This window comes from Salvelinus alpinus, chromosome 1 (assembly GCF_045679555.1).
Source record: "Salvelinus alpinus chromosome 1, SLU_Salpinus.1, whole genome shotgun sequence".
Taxonomy (NCBI): domain Eukaryota; kingdom Metazoa; phylum Chordata; class Actinopteri; order Salmoniformes; family Salmonidae; genus Salvelinus; species Salvelinus alpinus.
Window position 1 is genome coordinate 67,905,500 of NC_092086.1, and position 22,453 is coordinate 67,927,952.

Sequence of the window (22,453 nt, forward strand, 5' to 3'; positions counted from 1 at the left end):
CCTGTGGAAATCATCAGAATACTCAGTGTGATGGAGCCTGAGACACAACAGCAGTCTGCCTCCCATCCACACCACTGATTATGCCTCTGTGCCTGACTGTGTGTGTGTGGGGGGGATTTTTTATTTTGGGGGTCGGGGTCAGGGATGATAATGTCTTCTCTCTTTGCTCTGTATCCACCTACACATATCGGTGTGGCTCCAGAAGGCACAGCAGCACTCCTTACAACTAAAAGTTCCCATACTTTAGCAAAAGTTCACCTCAAAAACAGAAAGTAGACACAAAAACGACATTCCCTCATCCGTCTACGAGAAGACCTGTGTGTGTGTAAGGGATATGGTGAGCCTGTGCAGAGCAGAGGAGGAGGTGTAGTAGGAGGATACAGGCAGTGCACCAATAGGTGGCACTCTACCCTTTTTTGACCAGAGAGGAGGGTGACCCAGTGCTTTGGAGCGCATGGGCATCCTGTGTTTCGGACCAGAGGACAAGTGAAATGAGGAAATCTCTCTCTCATACTCGCTCACACTCCTCTGCCCTGCGGCTTCTTTCAGGATGTTGGGACAGAGGAGATGGAAGGAGACGGGGGCTTCTTTTACAGTAAGAACAGCCCCGCCACTACCTTCATGAATGAAAAATACATACGCCTGAGATGTACTACACTGGTTTATGTTAATCTCTTTTCTCAATCTCCAGTTCGGTTACTTTGTTCCATTCCTACTAAAAGGGCTGAAGGGACATATTCTTGGCATCCCATAAACAATTGTACAATACATTTCTATCTGATTGGTTGAAAGGGATGTTTCATCGTGTCATACATCATGTTTTGCGATGTGGGTTGTGCATTTGACAAGGAAAGAAACACTCAAACATAATTGGACTTTATTCGACATGATAATATACACACAATCCTGAGGGAAAGTATTGATGAGGAGTTTGTTAGTAAAACGACAGAATGTCTAAACACCAAAATATTGTTTTCTATGGCAATAAAAACTGTGTGTTCAAGGGAAAATAAAAACAAATGGATTTTTATGTGCTAAATAGAGAATATAATGATATATAATGCCTTGCAAAAGTGTTCAGACCCTTTAGATGACTTCACATTTTGTGATACAAAGTGGGATTAAAAATGCATTAAATTGTCTTTTTTTCCCCCAACAATCTATACTAAATACCCTGTAATGTCATAGTGGAAGAACATTTTTAAAAAAATTATTAAGAGAGAGATTCAACTACAAAGACCAGGGAGCTTTTCAAAAGCCTCATAAAGAAGGGCAGTGATGGGGAACCATAACATATCAGACGTTGAATATCTCTTTAAGCATGGTCAAGTTAAAAATTATGCTGTGGATTATGTATTAAACCACCCAGGCACATCAAAGATACAGTCGTCTGTCTGAATTGAGCTGCAGGACAGGAATGAAACTGCTCAGGAAAGTTACCATGAGGCCATTGGTGATTTTAAAACAGCTACAGAGTTCAATGGCTGTGATGGGAGAAGACTGAGGATGGATCTACAACATTGTAGTGACTCCACAATAATGACCTAAATGACAAAGTGAAAAGAAGAGTACAAAACATGCAAACAAAACTTGTATGGGAAAGGGGGATACCTAGTCAGTTGTACAACTGAATGCATTCAACTAAATTGTGTCTTCCGCATTTAACCCAACCCCTCTGAATCAGAGAGGTGCGGAGGTGCTGCCTTAATCAAATTCAAAGCCTTATGTTTGGGGCAAATCCAACACAACACATCATTGAGTAACTGCCTCCTTATTTTGGTATCGGCAAATACCGGGGAGATTATCATAAGAAAAAGAAACAGGAGGGAGCTAAGCACAGGCAAAATCCTACAGGAAAATCCTCCTGTTTCAAAATCCTCCTGTTTCAGTCTGCTTTACACCAGACTGGGGAAGGAATTCAACCTTTCAGCAGGACAATAACCTACAACAAAAGGCCAAGTCTACCCTGTAGTTGCTTACCAACAAGACAGTTAATGTTCCTGAGTGGCCAAGTTACAGTTTTGACTTAAATCTGCTAGAAAATCTATGGCAAAACTGGAAAATTGCTGTCTAACCATGATCCCCCAACATCTTGACAGAGCATGAAGAATTTATTAAATAATAATGGGAAAATATTCCACAATCCAGGTGTGTAAAGCCCTTACAGATTTACCCAAGAAGACTCGATGCCAAAGGTTTTTCGAACAATTATTTACTCAGCGAGCTGAATGCTTCTGCAACGACTATATATTCGTTATTTCATATTTATTAATCTAGAATTTTTCTTTCACTTTGACATTACAGAGTATTTTGTGCAGATTGCTGACAAAAAAAGTATAATTAAACCCACTTTAATCCCACTTTTTAAAACAATACAATGTGAAGAAATCCAATGGGTCTGAATGCTTTTGCAAGGCACTGTATATACAAAAGCTGCAATACATTTCAGATCAGTACATATAATGAACATAATAGCCATACATCAAGCAGGATATTTAAGACAGAAAATAAAAATATAAATCTATAACTACAGTAATCATGAAATATTCACATATGCACAAAGACCAACGTGTTACCATAATGCTGCTTCATTTTCACATTTCACATTTGCTTAGCCTATGAATAAAAGCTAGCGAATAACAGTGGTTAGGAATCAATGTGACTCATGCCTGTAGTGAAATACGATATTGAGGGGGCGGTAGATGTCAGGGTCTTTGAGACACAAAACCCCAACACTCCAAACCCCTAACAAGGGTCACAGGTCATGCTAGTGCTTGTCCCCCATAGAGACCAGTAAGTTTGCCATAAGCAGGCAGGTTGAGGTTGGAGAAAATCAATAAGGTCACCAATACAGCCCCCTCCATCTTCCTTTTCCATTTAATCCAACTAAATAACCAAGTTAATAGGGCTATACAGTCAGGGCTATACACCAGTCACTCCTCTGCCCCTTCCTTTAGATTCAGACAGTCTTATTCAGACACAACTGTCAAGCGGTCCCTTCCAGGGCCTGCCAGTGTAGTCAGAGCTGAAATGTTCTGTGTCCTCAGACTCCACATCAAAAGCAGAGAGGAAGGTTCCATTTTGAAGGCAGTCCATCTACTTTTCCTTAGCAAAATATCACTACAATATCTGGGGGAACATGGAAAGAAATGTGGAAAGGTGTAACACCTGGAGGAATATTAATGGACTTTATAAAAAAGTGAAACAGATGCTTGATGGTGTTGATAAGTGTGTTGATAAGCTGCAACATGTGCTGCAGAGAGAGGCAGCCAGTGGAAAGACAGTCATGAATAACCAATAAACACACACACATATGAAATGTTGGATATATTTAGATGGCGCTACTCTGTGGATTTAATCATTTACCTCTTTCTTTTAATTGGAAATAGTGCATAATTATATGTAAATCCAGACAGAAGCTAATGAATGCATTTGGCATGATGCATAATTGCTTGTGAGAGGATGCAGTTCTAAATTAAATGTAAATCTGTCATTTAATGAATAATTGCCAACCACAAACCACCTTAGCATCCTTTCATGTCCAATAACGACAGATACAATTACATAAAAGTGCAAAAATAGAAAATATTAAAACAAACAACAACACTGACATTAAATCATATATCCATTGAATGCGAGGCGGGCTGTTGCCAGGAAACTATATTTGTATTCTCTGATACGCCGAACATAGCCAAGTAAAGTTAGCAAGGAGAGAATATTGTGAATTCATTAAAGTCCAGGGTTTAGTATGAGTTGGTGGATGCCAACAAATACAGGCCTTATAACTGATCTTTGACCTGCGTGGAGAGACCGATGATCCTCACATTTATTTGGATTCGACTGTCTTACAAGATTGTCCCTGTGAATGTGTGTGTGTCTTTGGCTGTGTGTCTTTTGAGTAATTCTGAATATTAAAATGTATGTGAGGAACCAAGAACAACTCTTTGACGATATGGCTTCATCAAAGAAATGTTTCATGAGAGGAGTGAAAATAAGCCAATGAACTGAAAACAGAGAGAGATTGCAAAGTTTACATTGGGGGGAGACAGTCAGTCAGAGTGGAGGCAGTGCACAGTACTCCCCTCAGGTGTGTTTTTCCAGTACTGTCCAGAGTGGACGCAGCCAGGCCGTGTATCGTTTCACGCAGACGAAGTGACTCCGCTGCCTCCAGTCCTGTGGCAGACACTCCCTACTTTTAGGAAAGTCCCTCTGTTTCAGACAGGGACCGGGAAAGAGCAAAACACTTGAAAGAGAAGTGCCAATGCACATTGTTTCTCTTCAGGGGGAAGACGCAGAGGGATGTGTGAGAGAGAAAGAGCTTGAGTCCCTGTTTGAAATAGACAGAGCCCTGGCCCATAAGCTATGATAAAACTTGAGCTCCCAGGTCAACAGTTGACAGAGCACTTCAAATCAGTCACACACTGAAAGTCAAAAAACAAAAAACACAATGTACAGAGGCAGCATCAAAAAGAAAACCTTGGCTAGCTTCTCTGTCATCTATCCAAACGGTGAGTGTCCTTGTATTTGTGTGTGTATGTGTGTGTGTGTGCACGTGTGCATCCGTGTGAGATCAGTGAGGGGGCTCACTCCAGGACGGGGCTCACACGCTGTCTCTGTAACAAAGAAAAAGGAGAGAAAATAAGAACCCCGAAACGTGCGGTTATAACTACAGTCCGGTTAACAGAGACATTGCTGTGTGTGTGTAGTAGAGGGTGTACTGAGGGGGTTGGAGAATGCTTGTGGGCAACATGTGACACATTTTGAAAAGAAATAAAGCTCTGCTGTCATCTTGTGAACGCAGGAGGGAGATGGAGTGTGTATTAGCACACACAAACGGCCCAGCAGCCAGCCAGCAGTGTGAACCGCCATACTGAAGGTGTTCTAATTTCATTCCCTTCCCAAGGTTGGCATGCAGGGCCCTTATTATTTGAATCAATCCCTTGCTCATGGGCTGTCGACAAAGACCGTGTGCGAAACTAGTCCACCTCTTTTCATTCCTTTCCTGGGAAATGTCTGCCAGGTATTTCACACCTACGCCTCCTCTGTCTATGTGTCAAACCAAGGGATTATTCGGAGCGAGCGCTCAGCCATCCTCAACCGTGTAGTACTGCGGTTGGTGTTATCGAGGATGCCTGTTTCCGGGTTTCCTATGGGTGTGTGTGTCTGTGAAATGTAATCAGAACCACAACTCTATTGATCTGTGTGGACAACAGCACGACGAAGGAATAGATCCCCTTTATATTGTCTGAGATGAAATTTTTTGGAAAACCACTGACTAATCAAGATAGGGGGATGCTGTGCCAAGCACAATGTCCTTTTTAAAAGGAACATGGAATAGGAATATCTCATAAAAGAGATGAGGAAATTGAATTCACCCTGACAACCCTTGAAGACTTTCGCAGTGAGCAGTCATGGCAAACTATTTGCTGACGTACATGGATCTATAAATGTTCATACTTCTCTGCCTGAATAAACACACAGACATGCATGTAAACACACACATACACACACATGTAACATGCAGGTAAATACACACACAAACACACACTCTCTCACACACACACACACACACACACACACACACACACACACACACACACACACACACACACACACACACACACACACACATACACGTAGGGTCAATACTTTCTCCTGGGGCTATAAAGACAAATATGTAAAATGAGGATTACAGTTTTACTGGCCCCTTATATTATCTGCCTGAGATGCAGTCATTTAATGATCATTAAACTGAAGCTATAGCAAAGGCCTGTGCTAGAAAATAGGAACTGAGTTAGAAATTAGATTTTGTGGTTTTGTTTTATGAGAGACCAGGAAAGAGCTATTTTTCAAGTCTGGCATAAAGAGAGAATATTGCCTATAGTTAGCTTTAGCTTCTACAGATATGAGCAGTGAGCACTGGGCTCACAGAAGCCCTTTGCAGCAAATGTGTTTCCTTGATGTCTGGCCTAGATGGCCCTATTCATTAAAAAGCCACACAAGGCAGGTAGTTCTAGTCTGGGTACCAGTATTGTTAGCTAACATTCCACTCCTTGTCACTCCATGTCATTGCCAAAGCTCCTCAACATTCAATATGCAGCGGGATTTACGGCAGAGTTGCTCATTGGTTGTTGGAAATAACATTAATATTATGCTGTAAGCAAGGGAAGTGGTTGTATTTTGATGCCTAAAATCAAAGCAAAGAAGTTTTGTGGTTGGAATTGCAGTATGTATATAGTTTGAGAATTTAGTTTGGCGTTAGCAACTTTTGACAGACTGGTTTCATCTGGGGGGAAAAAATGGTTGCTTATCAACCGTATACCAACTTGTTCTGTGGAGAAAAAAAAAGTGTGCCAATATTTCATTAATCGCTGTGACTGGACAATAGCTGTGAGGGTTATCGAATCAGGATCAACTCCTCTGTTATCCTCAAGCTCAATTTGGCAGCGATTACAGCTGTGAGTTGTTCTGGGTAAGTGTCTCGGAGCTTTGCACACCTGGATTGTACAATATTTGCCTATTATGCTTTAAAACGTTCTTCAAGCTCTGTCAAGTTGGTTGATCATTGCTAGACAGCCATTTTGATCATTGCTAGACTGTCTTACCATAGATGTTCAAGCCAATATAAGACAAAACTGTAACTAGGTTACTCAGGAACATTTACTGTCGTCTTGGTAAGGAACTGGAGTGAATATTTGGTCTTGTGTTTTAAGTAATTGTCTTGCTGAAAGGTGAATTTGTCTCCCAGTGTCTGTTGGAAAGCAGACGGAACCATTGCCTCTAGGATTTTGCCTGTGCTTAGCTCTATTCCATTCATTTTTATTCCCAAAAACTCCCTTGCTGATGACAAGCATACCCAACATGTTTTAGAATATGAAGAGTGGAACTCAATGATGTGTTGGGTTGGATCTGCCCCAAACATAACGCGTTGTGTTCCTGGACAAAAAGACAATTTCCTTTGCCACATTGTTTGAAGTTTTTCTTTAGTGCCTAGTTGCAAACAAATCAAATCAAATCACATTTTATTGGTCGCTTACACATATTTTGCAGATGTTATTGCAGGTGCAGGGAAATGCTTATGTGTCTAGCTCCAACAGTGTGGTAATAACTAACAATACAAAACAATACACACAAATCCCCCAAATAAAAATAATGGAATTAAGCAATATCAGAATGAGCAATGTCAGTCCGGAATATAAATACATACAGTGCCTTCAGAAAGTATTCACACCCCTTGACTTTATCCATATTTTGTTGTGCTACAGCCTGAATTTAAAATAGATTAAATTGAGATTGTTTGTCACTGGCCTACACACAATACCCCAGAACGTCAAAATGGAATTATGTTTTTCAAATTTTTAAGAAATATATTAAAATGAAAAGCTGAAATGTCGTTAGTCAATAAGTATTCAACCCCTTTGTTATATTAAGCTGAAATAAGTTCAGGAGTAAAAATTTGCTTCACAATTCACATAATAAGTTGTTTCACTTTGTCATTTATGTTAGTACTGTGGAGTAACTACAATGTTGTTGATCCATCCGCAGCTATCTCCTTTCCCAGCCATTAAAACCAGTTAAATGTAACAAAATGTTATCTAAAATGTAATCCCCCAAAATAAATGATTTATCATGAGAGGGCCATAAACAATAACTTGTAATGCTGCATACTCCGAGAAAAGGAAAAAATCTACCCTTTTTGGGAAAAAATACAAATTGCGTAGGTGTAGTCCCGTTTGAGGACACAAGCTCAAGTACACAGTAGAAATATGATACAAATGTGAAAATATGAAATATTTTATACAATGTATTCCATATTCAACAAACTGTATGAATAAGGCTTAAGATGACTTATAGTTAGTTGTCACGACTTGCCCTTTTGGGTGAGGATCATAGGCACCAGATCGCACCCATCCCATCCCCCTTCTCTCTCTCTCCCACCACAGTTTTACGGCGGTCGTAAATACCTGCAGGAAAACTCTCTCTCCCACTCTTTCAGATATGGAAGTTAAATCCCTTTGTTACCACAGAGAGAGACGTTGCAGTACGGTAACATCAAAGGTTGAATAATGAAACAATATTTCTGTAATCCAAACATTTGGAAGGGTCCGTGGGTACTTAAAGAACAATCATGTCAAATTCATTACTCATTTGTGAGGTAACTAAGGATAGTAGAACAACATAACTGTATCTCTGAATGTGTATTTTTCCCAGTGATCAGATTCACATCTAGATGTTGTGGAACGTATATGATTAAATATGAAACCATTTGTGAGAAGATGAAATGTGATGTTAGCCTTCTAAATGAAATAATTGTTATTCATATAAACTCTTAACCTCTCTGGGATATGCGGGACGCAAGCGTCCCACATGGCCAACATCCAGTGAAAATGCAGAGCGCCAAATTCAAATAAATTACTATAAAAATTAAACTTTCATGAAATCACACATGCAATACACCAAATTAAAGCTACACTTGTTGTGAATCCAGCCAATGTGTCAGATTTCAAAAAGGCTTTACGACGAAAGCACACCAAACGATTATGTTAGGTCAGTACATAGTCACAGAAAAACACAGCCATTTTTCCAGCCAAAGAGAGCAGTCACAAAAAGCAGAAATAGAGATAAAATTCATCACTAACCTTTCATGATCTTCATCAGATGACACTCATAGGACTTCATGTTACACAATACATGTATGTTTTGTTCGATAAAGTTCATATTTATATCCCAAAATCTCAGTTTACATTGGCGCGTTACGTTCAGTAATATTTTGCTTCCAAAACATCTGGTGATTTTGCAGAGCCTCATCAATTTACAGAAATACTCATCATAAATGTCGATGAAAATACAAGTGTTATGCATGGAAATCGGATTTCAAAAAAGCTTTACTGAAAAAGCACACCATGCAATAATCTGAGTACAGCGTTCAGAGCCCAAACAAGCCATACAGATATCCGCCATGTTGTGGAGTCAACAAAGTCAGAAATAGCATTATAAATATTCACTTACCTTTGATGATCTTCATCAGAATGCACTCCCAGGAATCCCAGTTCCACAATAAATGTTTGATTTGTTCGATAAAGTCCATAATTTATGTCCAAATACCTCCTTTTTGTTTGCGCGTTTTATACACAATCCAAACTCACGAAGCGCAGGCAGGTCAATGCGAAATTTCAGACGAAAAGTCATATTGCAGTTCGTAGAAACATGTCAAACTAAGTATAGAATCAATCTTTAGGATGTTTTTATCATAAATCTTCAATAATGTGCCAACCGGAGAATTGCTTTGTCTGTAGATTTACAATGGAACGCAAGCTACCTCACACGTGAACGCGCGTGACCAGCTCATGCCACTCTGGCAGACCTCTGACTCATTCAGCTCCCATTCCCCCCTCCTTCACAGTAGAAACATCAAACAAGGTTCTAAAGACCGTTGATATCTAGTGGAAGCCTTATGAAGTGCAATATGACCCCATTTCCACTGTATCTTGGATAGGCAAAGAGTTGAAAAACTACAAACCTCAGATTTCCCACTTTCTGGTTGGATTTGTTCTCAGGTTTTTGCCTGCCATATGAGTTCTGTTATACTCACAGACATCATTCAAACAGTTTTAGAAACTTCAGAGTGTTGTCTATCCAAATCTACAAATTATATGCATATTCTAGCTTTTAGGACTGAGTAGCAGGTAGTTTACTCTGGGCACCTTTTTATCCAAGCTACTCAATACTGCCCCCAGCCATAAGAAGTTAACTAGCATTTAAGAGCAGTTGGAGGCCACAGAAGGAGTGTTGTATGGCATTGAAGCTCGTCTGGAGGTTTGTTAACACAGTGTCCAAAGAAAGGCCAGAAGTAAACAGAATGGTGTCGTCTGCGTAGAGGTGGATCAGAGAATCACCGGCAGCAAGAGCGACATCATTGATATATACAGAGAAAATTGTCTTTCCGAGAATTCAACCCTTTGGCACCCACATATAGACTGCCAGAGGTCCGGACAACAGGCCCTCCGATTTGACACACTGAACTCTATCAGAGAAGTAGTTGGTGAACCAGGCGAGGCAGTCATTTGAGAAACCAAGGCTGTTGAGTCTGCCAATAAGAATGCGGTGATTGACAGAGTCGCAAGCCTTGGCCAGGTCAATGAAGACGGCTGCACAGTACTGTCTTTTATTGATGGTGGTTATGATATCGTTTAGGACCTTGGGCGTGTCTGAGGTGCACCCATGACCAGCTCGGAAACCAAATTGCATACCGGAGAAGGTACGGTGGGATTCGAAATGGTCGGTGATCTGTTTGTTAACTTGGCTTTCGAAGACTAGAAAGGCAGGGCAGGATGGATATAGGTCTCTAACAGTTTGGGTCTAGAGTGTCTCCCCCTTTGAAGAGGGGGATGACCGCGGCAGCTTTCCAGTCTTTAGGGATCTCAGACGATACGAAAGAGAGGTTGAACAGGCTAGTAATAGGGGTTGCAACAATTGCGGCGGATAATTTTAGAAAGAGAGGGTTGTCTAGTCCAGTTGATTTGTAGGGGTCCAGATTTTGCAGCTCTTTCAGAACATCAGCTATCTAGATTTGGGTGAAGGAGAAGGGGGGGGGGGGGGGGCTTGGGCAAGTTGCTGCAGGGGGTGAAGAGCTGTTGACCGGGGTAGGGGTAGCCAGGTGGAAAGCATGGCCAGCCCCAGAAAAATGCTAAATTGAAATTTTCGATTATCAGTGGTGACAGTGTTTCCTAGCCTCAGTACAATGGGCAGCTGGGAGGAGGTGTTCTTATTCTCCATGGACTTTACAGTGTTCCAAAACTTTTGGAAATTTGTGCTAAAGGATGCAAATTTCTGTTTGAAAAAGCTAGCCTTTGCTTTCCTAAATGACTGTGTATATTGGTTCCTAACTTCCCTGAAAAGTTGCATGTCGCGGGGTCTGTTCGATGCTAATTTATTTTATATTTTTATTTCACCTTTATTTAACCAGTTAGGCAAGTTGAGAACAAGGCCAAGATAAAGCAAAGCAGTTCGACACATATAACAACAGAGTTACACATGGAGTAAAACAAACATACAGTCAATAATACAGTAGAAAAGTAAGTATATATACAATATGAGCAAATGAGGTGAGATAAGGGAGGTAAAGGCAATAAATAGGCCATGGTGGTGAAGTAAATACAATATAGCAATTAAAACACTGGAATGGTAGATTTGACAGTAGATGAGTGTGCAAAGTAGAAATACTGGGGTGCAAAGGAGCAAAATAAATAAATACAGTAGGGGAAGATGTAGTTGTTTGGGCTATTTATAGATGGGCTATGTACAGGTGCCGTGATCTGTGAGATGCTCTGACAGTTGGTGCTGAAAGCTAGTGAGGGAGATAAGTGTTTCCAGTTTCAGAGATTTTTGTAGTTCGTTCCAGTCAATGGCAGCAGAGAACTGGAAGGAGAGAAAGGCGGCCAAACGAGGAATTGGCTTTGGGGGTGACAAGTGAGATATACCTGCTGGAACGCGTGCTACGGGTGGGTGCTGCTATGGTGACCAGCGAGCAGAGATAAGGCGGGACTTTACCTAGCAGGGTCTTGTAGATGACCTGGAGCCAGTGGGTTTGGCGACGAGTATGAAGCGAGGGCCAGCCAACGAGAGCATACAGGTCGCAGTGGTGGGTAGTGTATGGGGCATATGCAGTATACCATAGGATGTTTTTGTGCTGGTCAAGGGCAGTCAAGTCTGGAGTGAACCAAGGGCTATGTCTGTTCTTAGTTCATTTTTTTTAAAATGGGGCATGCTTATTTAAGATGGTGAGGAAAGCACTTTTAAAGAATAACCAGGCATCTTCTACTGACTGGATGAGCTCAATATCCTTCCAGGATACCTGGGCCAGGTTGATTAGAAAGGCCTGCTCGTGTTTTAGGGAACGTTTGACAGTGATGAGGAATGGTCGTTTGACCGCAGACCCATTACGGACGCAGGCAATGAGGCAGTGATCGCTGAGATCCTGGTTTAAGACAGCAGATGTGCATTTAGAGGGCAGGTTGGACAGGATGATATCTATGAGGGTGCCCGTGTTTACGGATTTAGGGTTGTACCTGGTAGGTTCCTTGATAATTTGTGTGAGATTGAGGGCATCTAGCTTAGATTGTAGGACGGCTGGGGTGTTAAAGCATATCCCAGTTTAGGTCACCTAACAGTACAAACTCTGAAGATAAATCAATGGGTTTTAACACTGTGTTAACACTTTAACACTATATACCACTTTGTCCTGTGGTTCTGCTCCTCTAAAGGGTCTTTCTCCCTGCTCCTCTTCAGCAGGACTTTTTTCATAAAATATTTCTGCATTCAATTTGGAAGCAGGCATCTGTGGAAAAAGCTATTTATTTCCCATAAATTAAAAAGGCGGCTTTCAAGAGATGAGAAAGAAATGTGGGTTAGGATGAATGTACAGCTCCCAGTGCCAAAGGTTAGGTTGGTGGGTGGTAGCACATGGAAAACCGTACAGTGTAATACAGATTTATAAAAAAGAGAGATGAAAGCGTACAGTGGCTGGCACTTGGGGAATGAACCATGCACACACTATTCACACATCCTGAGAGCCTGACTTCAATGGCTCCTCCACTGGTTGTTGTTCTATTTTTGATCACGGTGCTTTCGAGCCCCCTAGGCTTTCACAACGCTTCCTGCTGCGTAGCTAACTGCTTGGTCGCTTACAGTCTACAGTATATCAATTAATAGCAACAGTTAAAGAAATGTCAGAAACCCTAGTCAGCTCTTGACACCTCTCATCACTGTCATGAAATCTGACTTCTCTCACAAGGCCTGAGGCACCTTCCATTTATATTCAGTGAAAAAAAACACGCTATACAAAACAGGCATGCTCTCAGTAAAGCAAGAGAACACCCAGGTTACTGGCTGGTGTCGAGCCACTTGTGGTTCTAAAGCTCTCTGTATGTCGTGTAACAGTGCATTGTTAAATTAGAAAAAGACTCAAACACCATCATTGTGTAGTAAAACCATGAAAAGTAGTGCACCTCTGCGGAGATCTGTTTTTGGAGGGTATTTGAATGTAATAATAATAAGAAATAATAATAATCTATTACATTCATACAAAATAACATCAAAGTGCACAAAATAAAAAAATACACACCAAATAGAAAAAACATGGACACAACTAGAGCAACTGACACAAAGAACACAGCTGACGCCACAAGGGACAAGGACACCAAGGAGCACAGCTATCAACCGAAAGCCTTCCTAAAGAGAAAGGTCTTTAGGCCTGCATTAAAGGAGCCCAGAGTCTGTGGTGCCTTCAGGTGGTCCGGGAGGGCATTCCAGAGGCTGGGGGCGGTCAAGCTAAAAGCGAGAGAGGGATGTGCTGTCCTGCAATGGTGAAGTGTGTAATTGGAGAGTGATGGACCTGTTGGGGGGTGCCAACAAGTAGAGCCTCAGTTTTGCTGATGTTCAGTTTAATTATCTTTGAGAGATCCATGTAAACACAATGTAAATGTTATGATACACTGAATGTATTTCAAAACAGAATGGAAGGACTCTGAAAGTGGTTCTTCAATCTGAACAAATGTTGTGAAAACACTTTTTGGTGTTTCGGTGCATGTAAAAGGCAGCATCAAAACATACAAAGAGTGACCAATTCAGACTTGAGATAAATAAACATAACATGGAATCAAAACAATATAGACTTAAGTCATGTTAAATCAACTTATCTCAAGTCTGGATAGGGCCTAGGGAGAATATGGTTTGTGAAATTCCACCTTTATTATGGAGTGGCGCCGGCAGAAATGGCAGCAGTTTTACGGGCGCCCAACCAATTGTGCTATTATGAATTTTATTTTTGCGTTATTTGTAACTTATTTTGTACATAATGTTTCTGCAACCTTATCTTACAGCAGAAAAGAGCTTCTGGATATCAGGACAGCGATCACTCACCTCGGATTAGACAAATATTTTTTTCTACAACAAGCAAGATGCACAAGGACATTCTCCAAACACCTGGCAGGGCCGACATTCCCGTTATTTGCAAGAGGAAGCGACGCAGGTACAGAGGACAAAGAGCCGGATGCCTTATCAGGACCCTCAGAAGGCGAGTGGGAAAGCTGCCGTTACCGTCAATACTACTCGCCAACATGCAATCATTGGACGTTAAATTAGACGAGGTACGATCACGAATCTCCTACCAACGGGACAACAAAAACTGTAATATCCTATGTTTCACGGAATCGTGGCTGAATGACGACATGGATATTCAGCTAGCGGGATATACGCTACACCGGCAAGATAGAACAGCACACTCCGGTAAGACAAGGGGGGGAGGGGGGGGGGGGGGCGGTCTGTGCATATTTGTAAACAACAGCTGTGCACGAAATCTAAGGAAGTCTCTAGATTTTGCTCGCCTGACGTAGAGTATATTGTGATAAATTGCAGGCCACACTACTTGCCTAGAGAGTTTTCAGCTATACTTTTCGTGGCTGTTTATTTACCACCACAGACAGATGCTGGCACTAAGATGGCACTCAGTCAGCTGTATAAGTAAATAAGCAAACAGGAAAACACTCACCCAGAGGCGGCACTCCTAGTGGCCGGAAACTTTAATGCAGGGAAACTTAAATCAGTTCTACCAAATCTCTATCAACATGTTAAATGTGCAACCAGAAGGAAAAAAATTCTAGATCAGCTTTACTCCACACAAAGAGATGCGTACAAAGCTCTCCCTCGCCCTCCATTTGGTAAATCCGACCACAACTCTATCCTCCTTATTCCTGCTTACAAGCAAAAATTAAAGCAGGAAGCACCAGTGACTCGGTCTATAAAAAAGTGGTCAGATGAAGCGGATGCTAAACTACAGGACTGTTTTGCTATCACAGACTGGAACGTGTTCCGGGATTCTTCGGATGACATTGAGGAGTACACCACATCAGTCACTGGCTTTATCAATAAGTGCATCAAGGACGTCGTTCCCACAGTGACTGTACGTACATACCCCAAACAGAAGCCATGGATTACAGGCAACATTAGCACTGAGCTAAAGGGTAGAGCTGCCGCTTTCAAGGTGCGGGACTATAACCCGGAAGCTTACAAGAAATCCTGCTATGCCCTGCGATAAACCATCAAACAGGCAAAGCATCAATACAGGGCTAAGATTGAATCATACTACACTGGCTCCGACGCTCGTCTTATGTGGCAGGGCTTGCAAACTATTACAGACTACAAAGGGAAGCACAGCCACGAGCTGCCCAGTGACACGAGCCTACCAGACGAGCTAAATCACTTCTATGCTCGCTTCGAGGCAAGCAACACTGAGGCATGCATGAGAGCATCAGCTGTTCCGGACGACTGTGTGATCACGCTCTCCGTAGCCGACGTGAGTAAGACCTTTAAACAGGTCAACATACACAAGGCTGCGGGCCCAGACGGATTACCAGGACGTGTGCTCCGGGCATGTGCTGATCAACTGGCAGGTGTCTTCACTGACATTTTCAACATGTCCCTGATTGAGTCTGTAATACCAACATGTGTCAAGCAGACCACCATAGTCCCTGTGCCCAAGGAAACAAAGGCAACCTGCCTAAATGACTACAGACCCGTAGCACTCACGTCCGTAGCCATGAAGTTCTTCGAAAGGTTGGTAATGGCTCACATCAACACCATTATCCCAGAAACCCTAGACCCACTCTAATTTGCATACCGCCCAAACAGATCCACAGATGAAGCAATCTCTATTGCACTCCACACTGCCCTTTCCTACCTGGACAAAAGGAACACTTATGTGAGAATGCTATTCATTGACTACAGCTCAGCGTTCAACACCATAGTACCCTCAAAGCTCATCACTAAGCTAAGGATCCTGGGACTAAACAACTCCCTCTGCAACTGGATCCTGGACTTCCTGACGGGCCGCCCCCAGGTGGTGAGTGTAGGTAGCAACACATCTGCCACGCTGATCCTCAACACTGGAGCTCCCCAGGGGTGAATGCTCAGTCCCCTTCTATACTCCCTGTTCACCCACGACTGCATGGCCAGGCACGACTCCAACACCATCATTAAGTTTGCAGACGACACAACAGTGGTAGGCCTGATCACGGACAACGATGAGACAGCCTATAGGGAGGAGGTCAGAGACCTGGCCGGGTGGTGCCAGAATAACAACCTATCCCTCAACGTAACCAAGACTAAGGAGATGATTGTGGACTACAGGAAAAAGATTACCGAGCACGCCCCCATTCTCATCGACGGGGCTATAGTGGAGCATGTTGAGAGCTTCAAGTTCCTTGGTGTCCACAGCAACAACAAACTAGAATAGTCCAAACACACCAAGACAGTTGTGAAGAGGGCAGGACAAAGCCTATGCCCCCTCAGGAAACTAAAAAGATTTGGAATGGGTCCTGAGATCCTCAAAAGGTTCTACAGCTGCAACATCGAGAGCATCCTGACTGGTTGCTTCACTGCCCGGTACGGCAATTGCTTGGCCTCTGACCGCAAGGCACTACAGAGGGTAGTGTGTACGGCCCAGTACATCACTGGGGCTAAGCTGCCTGCCATCCAGGACATCTACACCAGGCGGTGTCAGAGGAAGGCCCTACAAATTGTCAAAGATCCCAGCCACCCCAGTCATAGACTGTTCTCTCTCCACCGCGTGGCAAGCGGTACCGGAGTGCCAAGTCCAGGACAAAAAGGCTTCTCAACAGTTTTTACCCCCAAGCCATAAGACTCCTGAACAGGTAATCAAACGGCTACCCAGACTATTTGCATTGTGTGCCCCCCCCAACCCCTCTTTTACGCTGCTGCTACTCTCTGTTTATCATATATGCATAGTCACTTTAACAATACATTCATTTACATACTACCTCAATTGGCCCGACCAACCAGTGCTCCCACACATTGGCTAACCGGGCTATCTCCATTGTGTCCCGCCACCCACCACCTGCCAACCCCTCTTTTACGCCACTGCTATTCTCTGTTCATCATATATGGATAGTCACTTTAACCATATCTACATGCACATACTACCTCAATCAGCCTGACTAACCGGTGTCTGAATATAGCCTCGCTACTGTTATTTTCAACTGTCTTTTTACTGTTGTTTTATTTTTTGCACTATTGGTTAGAGCCTGTAAGTAAGCATTTCACTGTTAGGTCTGTTGTATTTGGAGCACGCGTCTAATAAACTTCGATTTGATTTGAATGTTGGACAGGTTGAAGCAGGAATTGAAGGACCCACTCAACCACACAGCTAGGTACCGTATGAGAAACGTAGGCCCCATAATCAGAAGACAAATGTTTAGATTAAAGCCAAAATGTGAACATTGTGCTGCTGTACTGTTCAGAATTCCCCCAGTCTGAGGCATGGAGGTGGAGAGAGGGCATTCGTGGCAGGTGTGCCCTCTAGCAAACTCTATGGCTGAGTAAAAAAACAAGTTTGCAGGCACATCCCCTGTATTCGATAGTGACGGGGAAACGCATCTTTCTCAAGCATTGAGGCTTTCCAGCCAATTGTGTCGAAAGTAGGTTCATTACTCGAGGCTTCGATCAACACAGTGTACACCAGTGGCACTTGGTGGTCAAAATACTTTAGGGCAACCAAATTATTATAGATGATGTCCCAAACGCCGTATCGCATGCGCGCGTAGGCTTTTTGTCTTCTACTGAAACCAATACCAAACCAATCAAGTGGTTGTTCGACCAAACTAAGCTTCAGACGTCATTGATCCCGTGCTTCTGATAAAGTGATACAGGCATCGGCACACTGCTTTGAAGTTAACTGCTTAACGATTTCAACACATGCCTTGGAGCTCCGGCATGAAACGTAACATCACTATTATTTGGGTCCTTCACAAACTCAGACAGGTAAGAGCACACCAAACACTCAGATGAAACTCTCCAAAACAATCCAAGAAAGTATTTGTCAATGAAAAAGTGGGAACAAAACGTTATGACATTGAGGAAAGAAATAGAAAAGGAATTCACTCAATAATTTAACATTTCGGCCGCTAACGCTAATAGTCCAAGTCAAACAGCCATTTTGATTCATTAAACTGTTTATGATGCTACATGTAGTTGTTAATTGCCACATGTATTGTTTGCACCTTTCGTGCACTTGTTTTAAATTAAGGCTTGCTTTTTAGTTAATAGTACTGGCTAGTTTGCCTACTAACTTTATGAGCTTTATCTGTTGTTTGATGTATGACCCACATGTTATATGCTACTGCCAATTTAGCCTGCTCTAGCATTGGCCTACCACACCACACCACATGTTATTGTGTTCTACTTTTGACCATTAATATTGTTGTCATATTGCTATATTTGCATAGCTTAATCATGTATGCATTTTGTATATTGCAAATTGCTATGTTTAATAATTGTATATTCATATTGCAAAGTATTAATATTACAGCATTTGAGAACATAATGATTTATTAATGTAAAAAAAAAAAAAAAAGCTGCGCTTATATTTGTCGTGTTTCACACATGTACAAGTTTGTGGTGTGAAAGGGAAATGTGTTTCTTGTATATCCCACTCCCCCTGAAAGTGGGGTCCCAGCGAGGGATCAGTCATTATTCAAAGGAACCCTGGAGCAATTAGGGTTAAGCGCCTTGCTCAAGGGCAGATCGACAGATTTTTCACCTCGGGGATTCAAACAAGCAACCTTTTCATTGCTGGCCCAACGCTCTTACCGCTAGGTTTCTGCCACCCTCCATACTATCATTATTACTTCTTATTTGTCTGTCTCCCTGCAGAAAAACATACACTAAGTTTGGGGTCACTTAGCAATGGCCTTGTTTTTTAAAGAAAAGCAAATTTTCTGTCCATTTAAAATAACATCAAATTGATCAGAAATACAGTATAGACATTGTTAATGTTGTTAATAACTATTGTATCTACATACTGTAAGCGTACAGATGCCCATTATCAGCAACCATCACTCCTGTGTTCCAATGGCACGTTGTGTTAGCTATTCCAAGTTTATCATTTTAAAAGGCTAAATGATCATTAGAAAACCCTTTTGCAATTATGTTAGCACAGCTGAAAACCAATGTCCTCATTAAAGAAGCAATAAAACTGGCCTTCTTTAGACTAGTTGAGTATCTGGAGCATCAACAATTGTGGGTTAGATTACAGGCTCAAAATGGCCAGAAACAAAGACTTTCTTCTGAAACGCGTCAGTCTATTCTTGTTTTGAGAAATTAAGGCTATTCCATGGGAGAAATTGCCAAGAAACTGAAGATCTCGTACAACGCTGTGTACCTCTCCCTTCACAGAACAGCACACACTGTCTCTAACCAGAATAGAAAGATGAGTGGGAGGCCCCGGTGCACAACTGAGCAAGAGGACAAGTACATTAGAGTGTCTAGTTTGAGAAAGAGATGCCTCACAAGTCCTCAACTGACATCTTCATTAAATAGTACCCGCAAAACACCAGTCTCAACATCAACAGTGAAGAGGTGACTCCGGGATGCTGGCCTTCTAGGCAGAGTTGTAAAGGGAAAGAACACAGACACTGGACAGCGGAACTCTATCTTATTCAATGTGAATGTACAGTATTTTTCATGAACGCAAAAGCACATATTCATTTCGATCCACTTCCCTTGACATGAGATAACTGTTGTCTTTAAAGCAGCACTTTACCCTGACAGCCTGTCGAATTTAGCATTGAAGGATCAATTGTATGCTGTTAGGTGAAAGGGGAGAAGAGGGTAAGATGTCTTAACGCTTCCTACTCTAGTAGGAAAGCAATCTCTGATGGGAATGTGTTTGACACCGTTCTCAGAAGCCATGCGGTGGTTGGGTTATATGTGATTCTAATATCACTCCATACAGAATCTTCACAGTGTTGTGGCTGAACGCTTTAGGTGCCATATAAGAAGTGAGAGTGTCTGTACATATTGTCCATGCATGAGTACCATCTGTGCATGCATGCATCTGTTTGAGTGTGTACAACAAGTAAAGAAAAATAATATTGACTGCCTATAGTGCAAAATTATACTACTCATGGCCATGAATCAGGTAAGGTCTAGCCAATGAAGCCTTGAGGGGATGTAAGACAGCTGTATGGCTGTATGTCAATATACCCCGATGCACACTCTTGCAGTCATATTTCAACTTTGATGGTGCAGAGAGAACTGCAGATATTAATTAGGCCAGAACCAACACCAGGTTTGTGTCACACTTCCATAACTTATGATCTCCCATCGGCCATTGAGGGTGAGAATGACCAACTTCCTCTTGGTTAAACAAATGTGATGCCATTCATGGTGTGTAATTTTCTTCTTATGTTACACACAGCGCTACATGGTTATTTGAAGCGCTTGCTCATAGTGTGCTACGATGAATGTGGTGGGTTCATTAATAAGTGTATCGACAACGTCATCCCCACAGTGACCGTACGTACATATCCCAACCAGAAGCCATGGATTACAGGCAACATCCGCATAGAGCTAAAGGCTAGAGCTGCCGCTTTCAAAGAGCGGGACACTAATCCGGATGCTTATAAGACATCCCGCTACCCTCCGATGATCCCTCCGATGAACCAACAAACAGGCAAAGCATCATTACAGTACTGAGATCCAGTCCTACTACACCAGCTCTCATGCTCATCAGATGTGGCAGGTCTTGCAAACTATCAAAAATTACAAAGGGAAACCCAGCCACGAGCTGCCCAGTGATGCGAGCCTATCAGAAATGCCTTCTATGCTCGCTTCAAGGAAAGCAACACTAACTCATGCGTGAGAGCACCAGCTATTCCGGACGACTGTGTGATCACGCTCTCCGTAGTCGATGTGAGTAAGACCTTTAAACAGGTTAACATTCATGGCCGCAGGGCAAGACAGATTACCAGGAAGCGTACTCAGAGCATGCGCTGACCAGCTGGCAAGTGTCTTCTTTGACATTTTCAACCTCTCAGTCAAGCAGACCACCATAGTCACTGTGCCCAAGAACACCAAGGTAACCTGTCTAAATGACTATCCCACCCTGGGCACTCACATCTGTAGCCATGAAATGCTTTGAAAGGCTGGTCATGGCTCACATCAACACTATCATCCCAGACACCCTGGACACACTCCAATTTGCATACCGCCCCAACAGATCCACAGATGAGGCGATGTCCATTGCACTCTACAAGCCATTTCCCACTTGGACAAAAGGAACACCTATGTGAGAATGCTGTTCACTGACTACAGATCAGTGTTCAACACCATAGTGATCTCCAAGCTCATCACTAAGTTAAGTACCTTAGGTGTTTTGGGGAAATGAAGGCATGGATGCATTTTTCAACCATTTTCCATTTTAGAAAATGGCATATGTAATGGCTTTGATTCAAGTCAAACAGATGGAAAAGGCGTCTTATAAAACATCTACCAGAAAAAGTCTTTAAAGGTATAAGAAATGCATCAAATCACAATAATGTAGATATATTGTAAAAACCCCTACCAACTATATTTGCCTACTGTAAGGGAGTGATCGTTATTCATAATAAGGATTACATGGAGCGCACTTCTTTGTCCTGTAAGCATTACCTGGCTATGTGAACATTTTGATAGTGCACTTCTTCGTTCTGTAAGCATTACATTGCTACGTGGGAATTTTGATAGCGCACAGTCCAGAAGGTTGTGGGTTTGCAGACCACCGTGGACAAGAGTAGGGATGGAAAGATCTCCTTTATACAAAAAAGCATAATATTTGCAGGTCCTAGGAAAAATTGCCTTTTATAAACATTTCATGAAATTCTACTTCATTTTACATAATGGTGGAACCTATTTTTAATACCACAAAAATAACCAAAATTACCGGCTAAGAATGGACAGAGAGATAGGGCTATGTGTTCATCTTATCATTTCTCCAATGCCAAATCAGACTGTCTTGTTTGCATCAAAACTGTCCCTGTTTGCAAATAATTAGGAACCTGAGCATGGTACTTTCAGAAGTTAGGTCTACCTTTTCACCCCAGACAGAGTAGTCCTTCCGACGCAGAAAAATGTAAGCTTTAACTGCTAGCTACTGTTCTTCCGTGGCTTTACCCAATGAGAGAAGGTCACAAGTGTTTCCCTAAAATCTGTTTGAGTTTAAACATCTTCTATTGTGCAAAAAGTGAAGCACTTTAATCAATTGACTGACAGCATAAGATTACCTCCCAAGCAAAGTCAGACTCTGAATGTCAAAGAAACAAAACAATGATATTCCCAGATGCATCGGAGTCACATCTTTCCGAGGTATTTTACAGCTTGCATGAAGCATCGCGGACCAAAGCGCAGTCATAGATCCCTTTATATAAAATCGGATCCCTTTTATTTTCTTAACATTTCTGACGCAGGCGTTCCGCTAGCGACCAACCTCGACAACATCCTGTGAAATTGCAGAGCGCCAAATTCAAAATACAGAAATAGTCCTAATAAACATTCATAAAAAATACAAGTGTTATACATCGGCTTAAAGATTAACTTCTTGTTAATCCAGCGCTTTGTCAGA

General features: G+C 42.1%; 1 protein-coding gene across 1 annotated transcript in view; it reads right to left on the bottom strand.

The window, feature by feature from the left end:
• Positions 1 to 860: 860 nt before the first annotated feature.
• The window catches only part of LOC139583843 (gamma-aminobutyric acid receptor subunit alpha-6-like), a 37,791-nt gene continuing 16,198 nt past the window's right edge, over positions 861 to 22,453 (bottom strand). The window contains 1 exon segment of the mRNA XM_071415393.1: positions 861 to 4,613. Within this exon segment, the coding sequence (XP_071271494.1) occupies positions 4,601 to 4,613 (13 nt within the window). The 3' untranslated portion in view covers positions 861 to 4,600.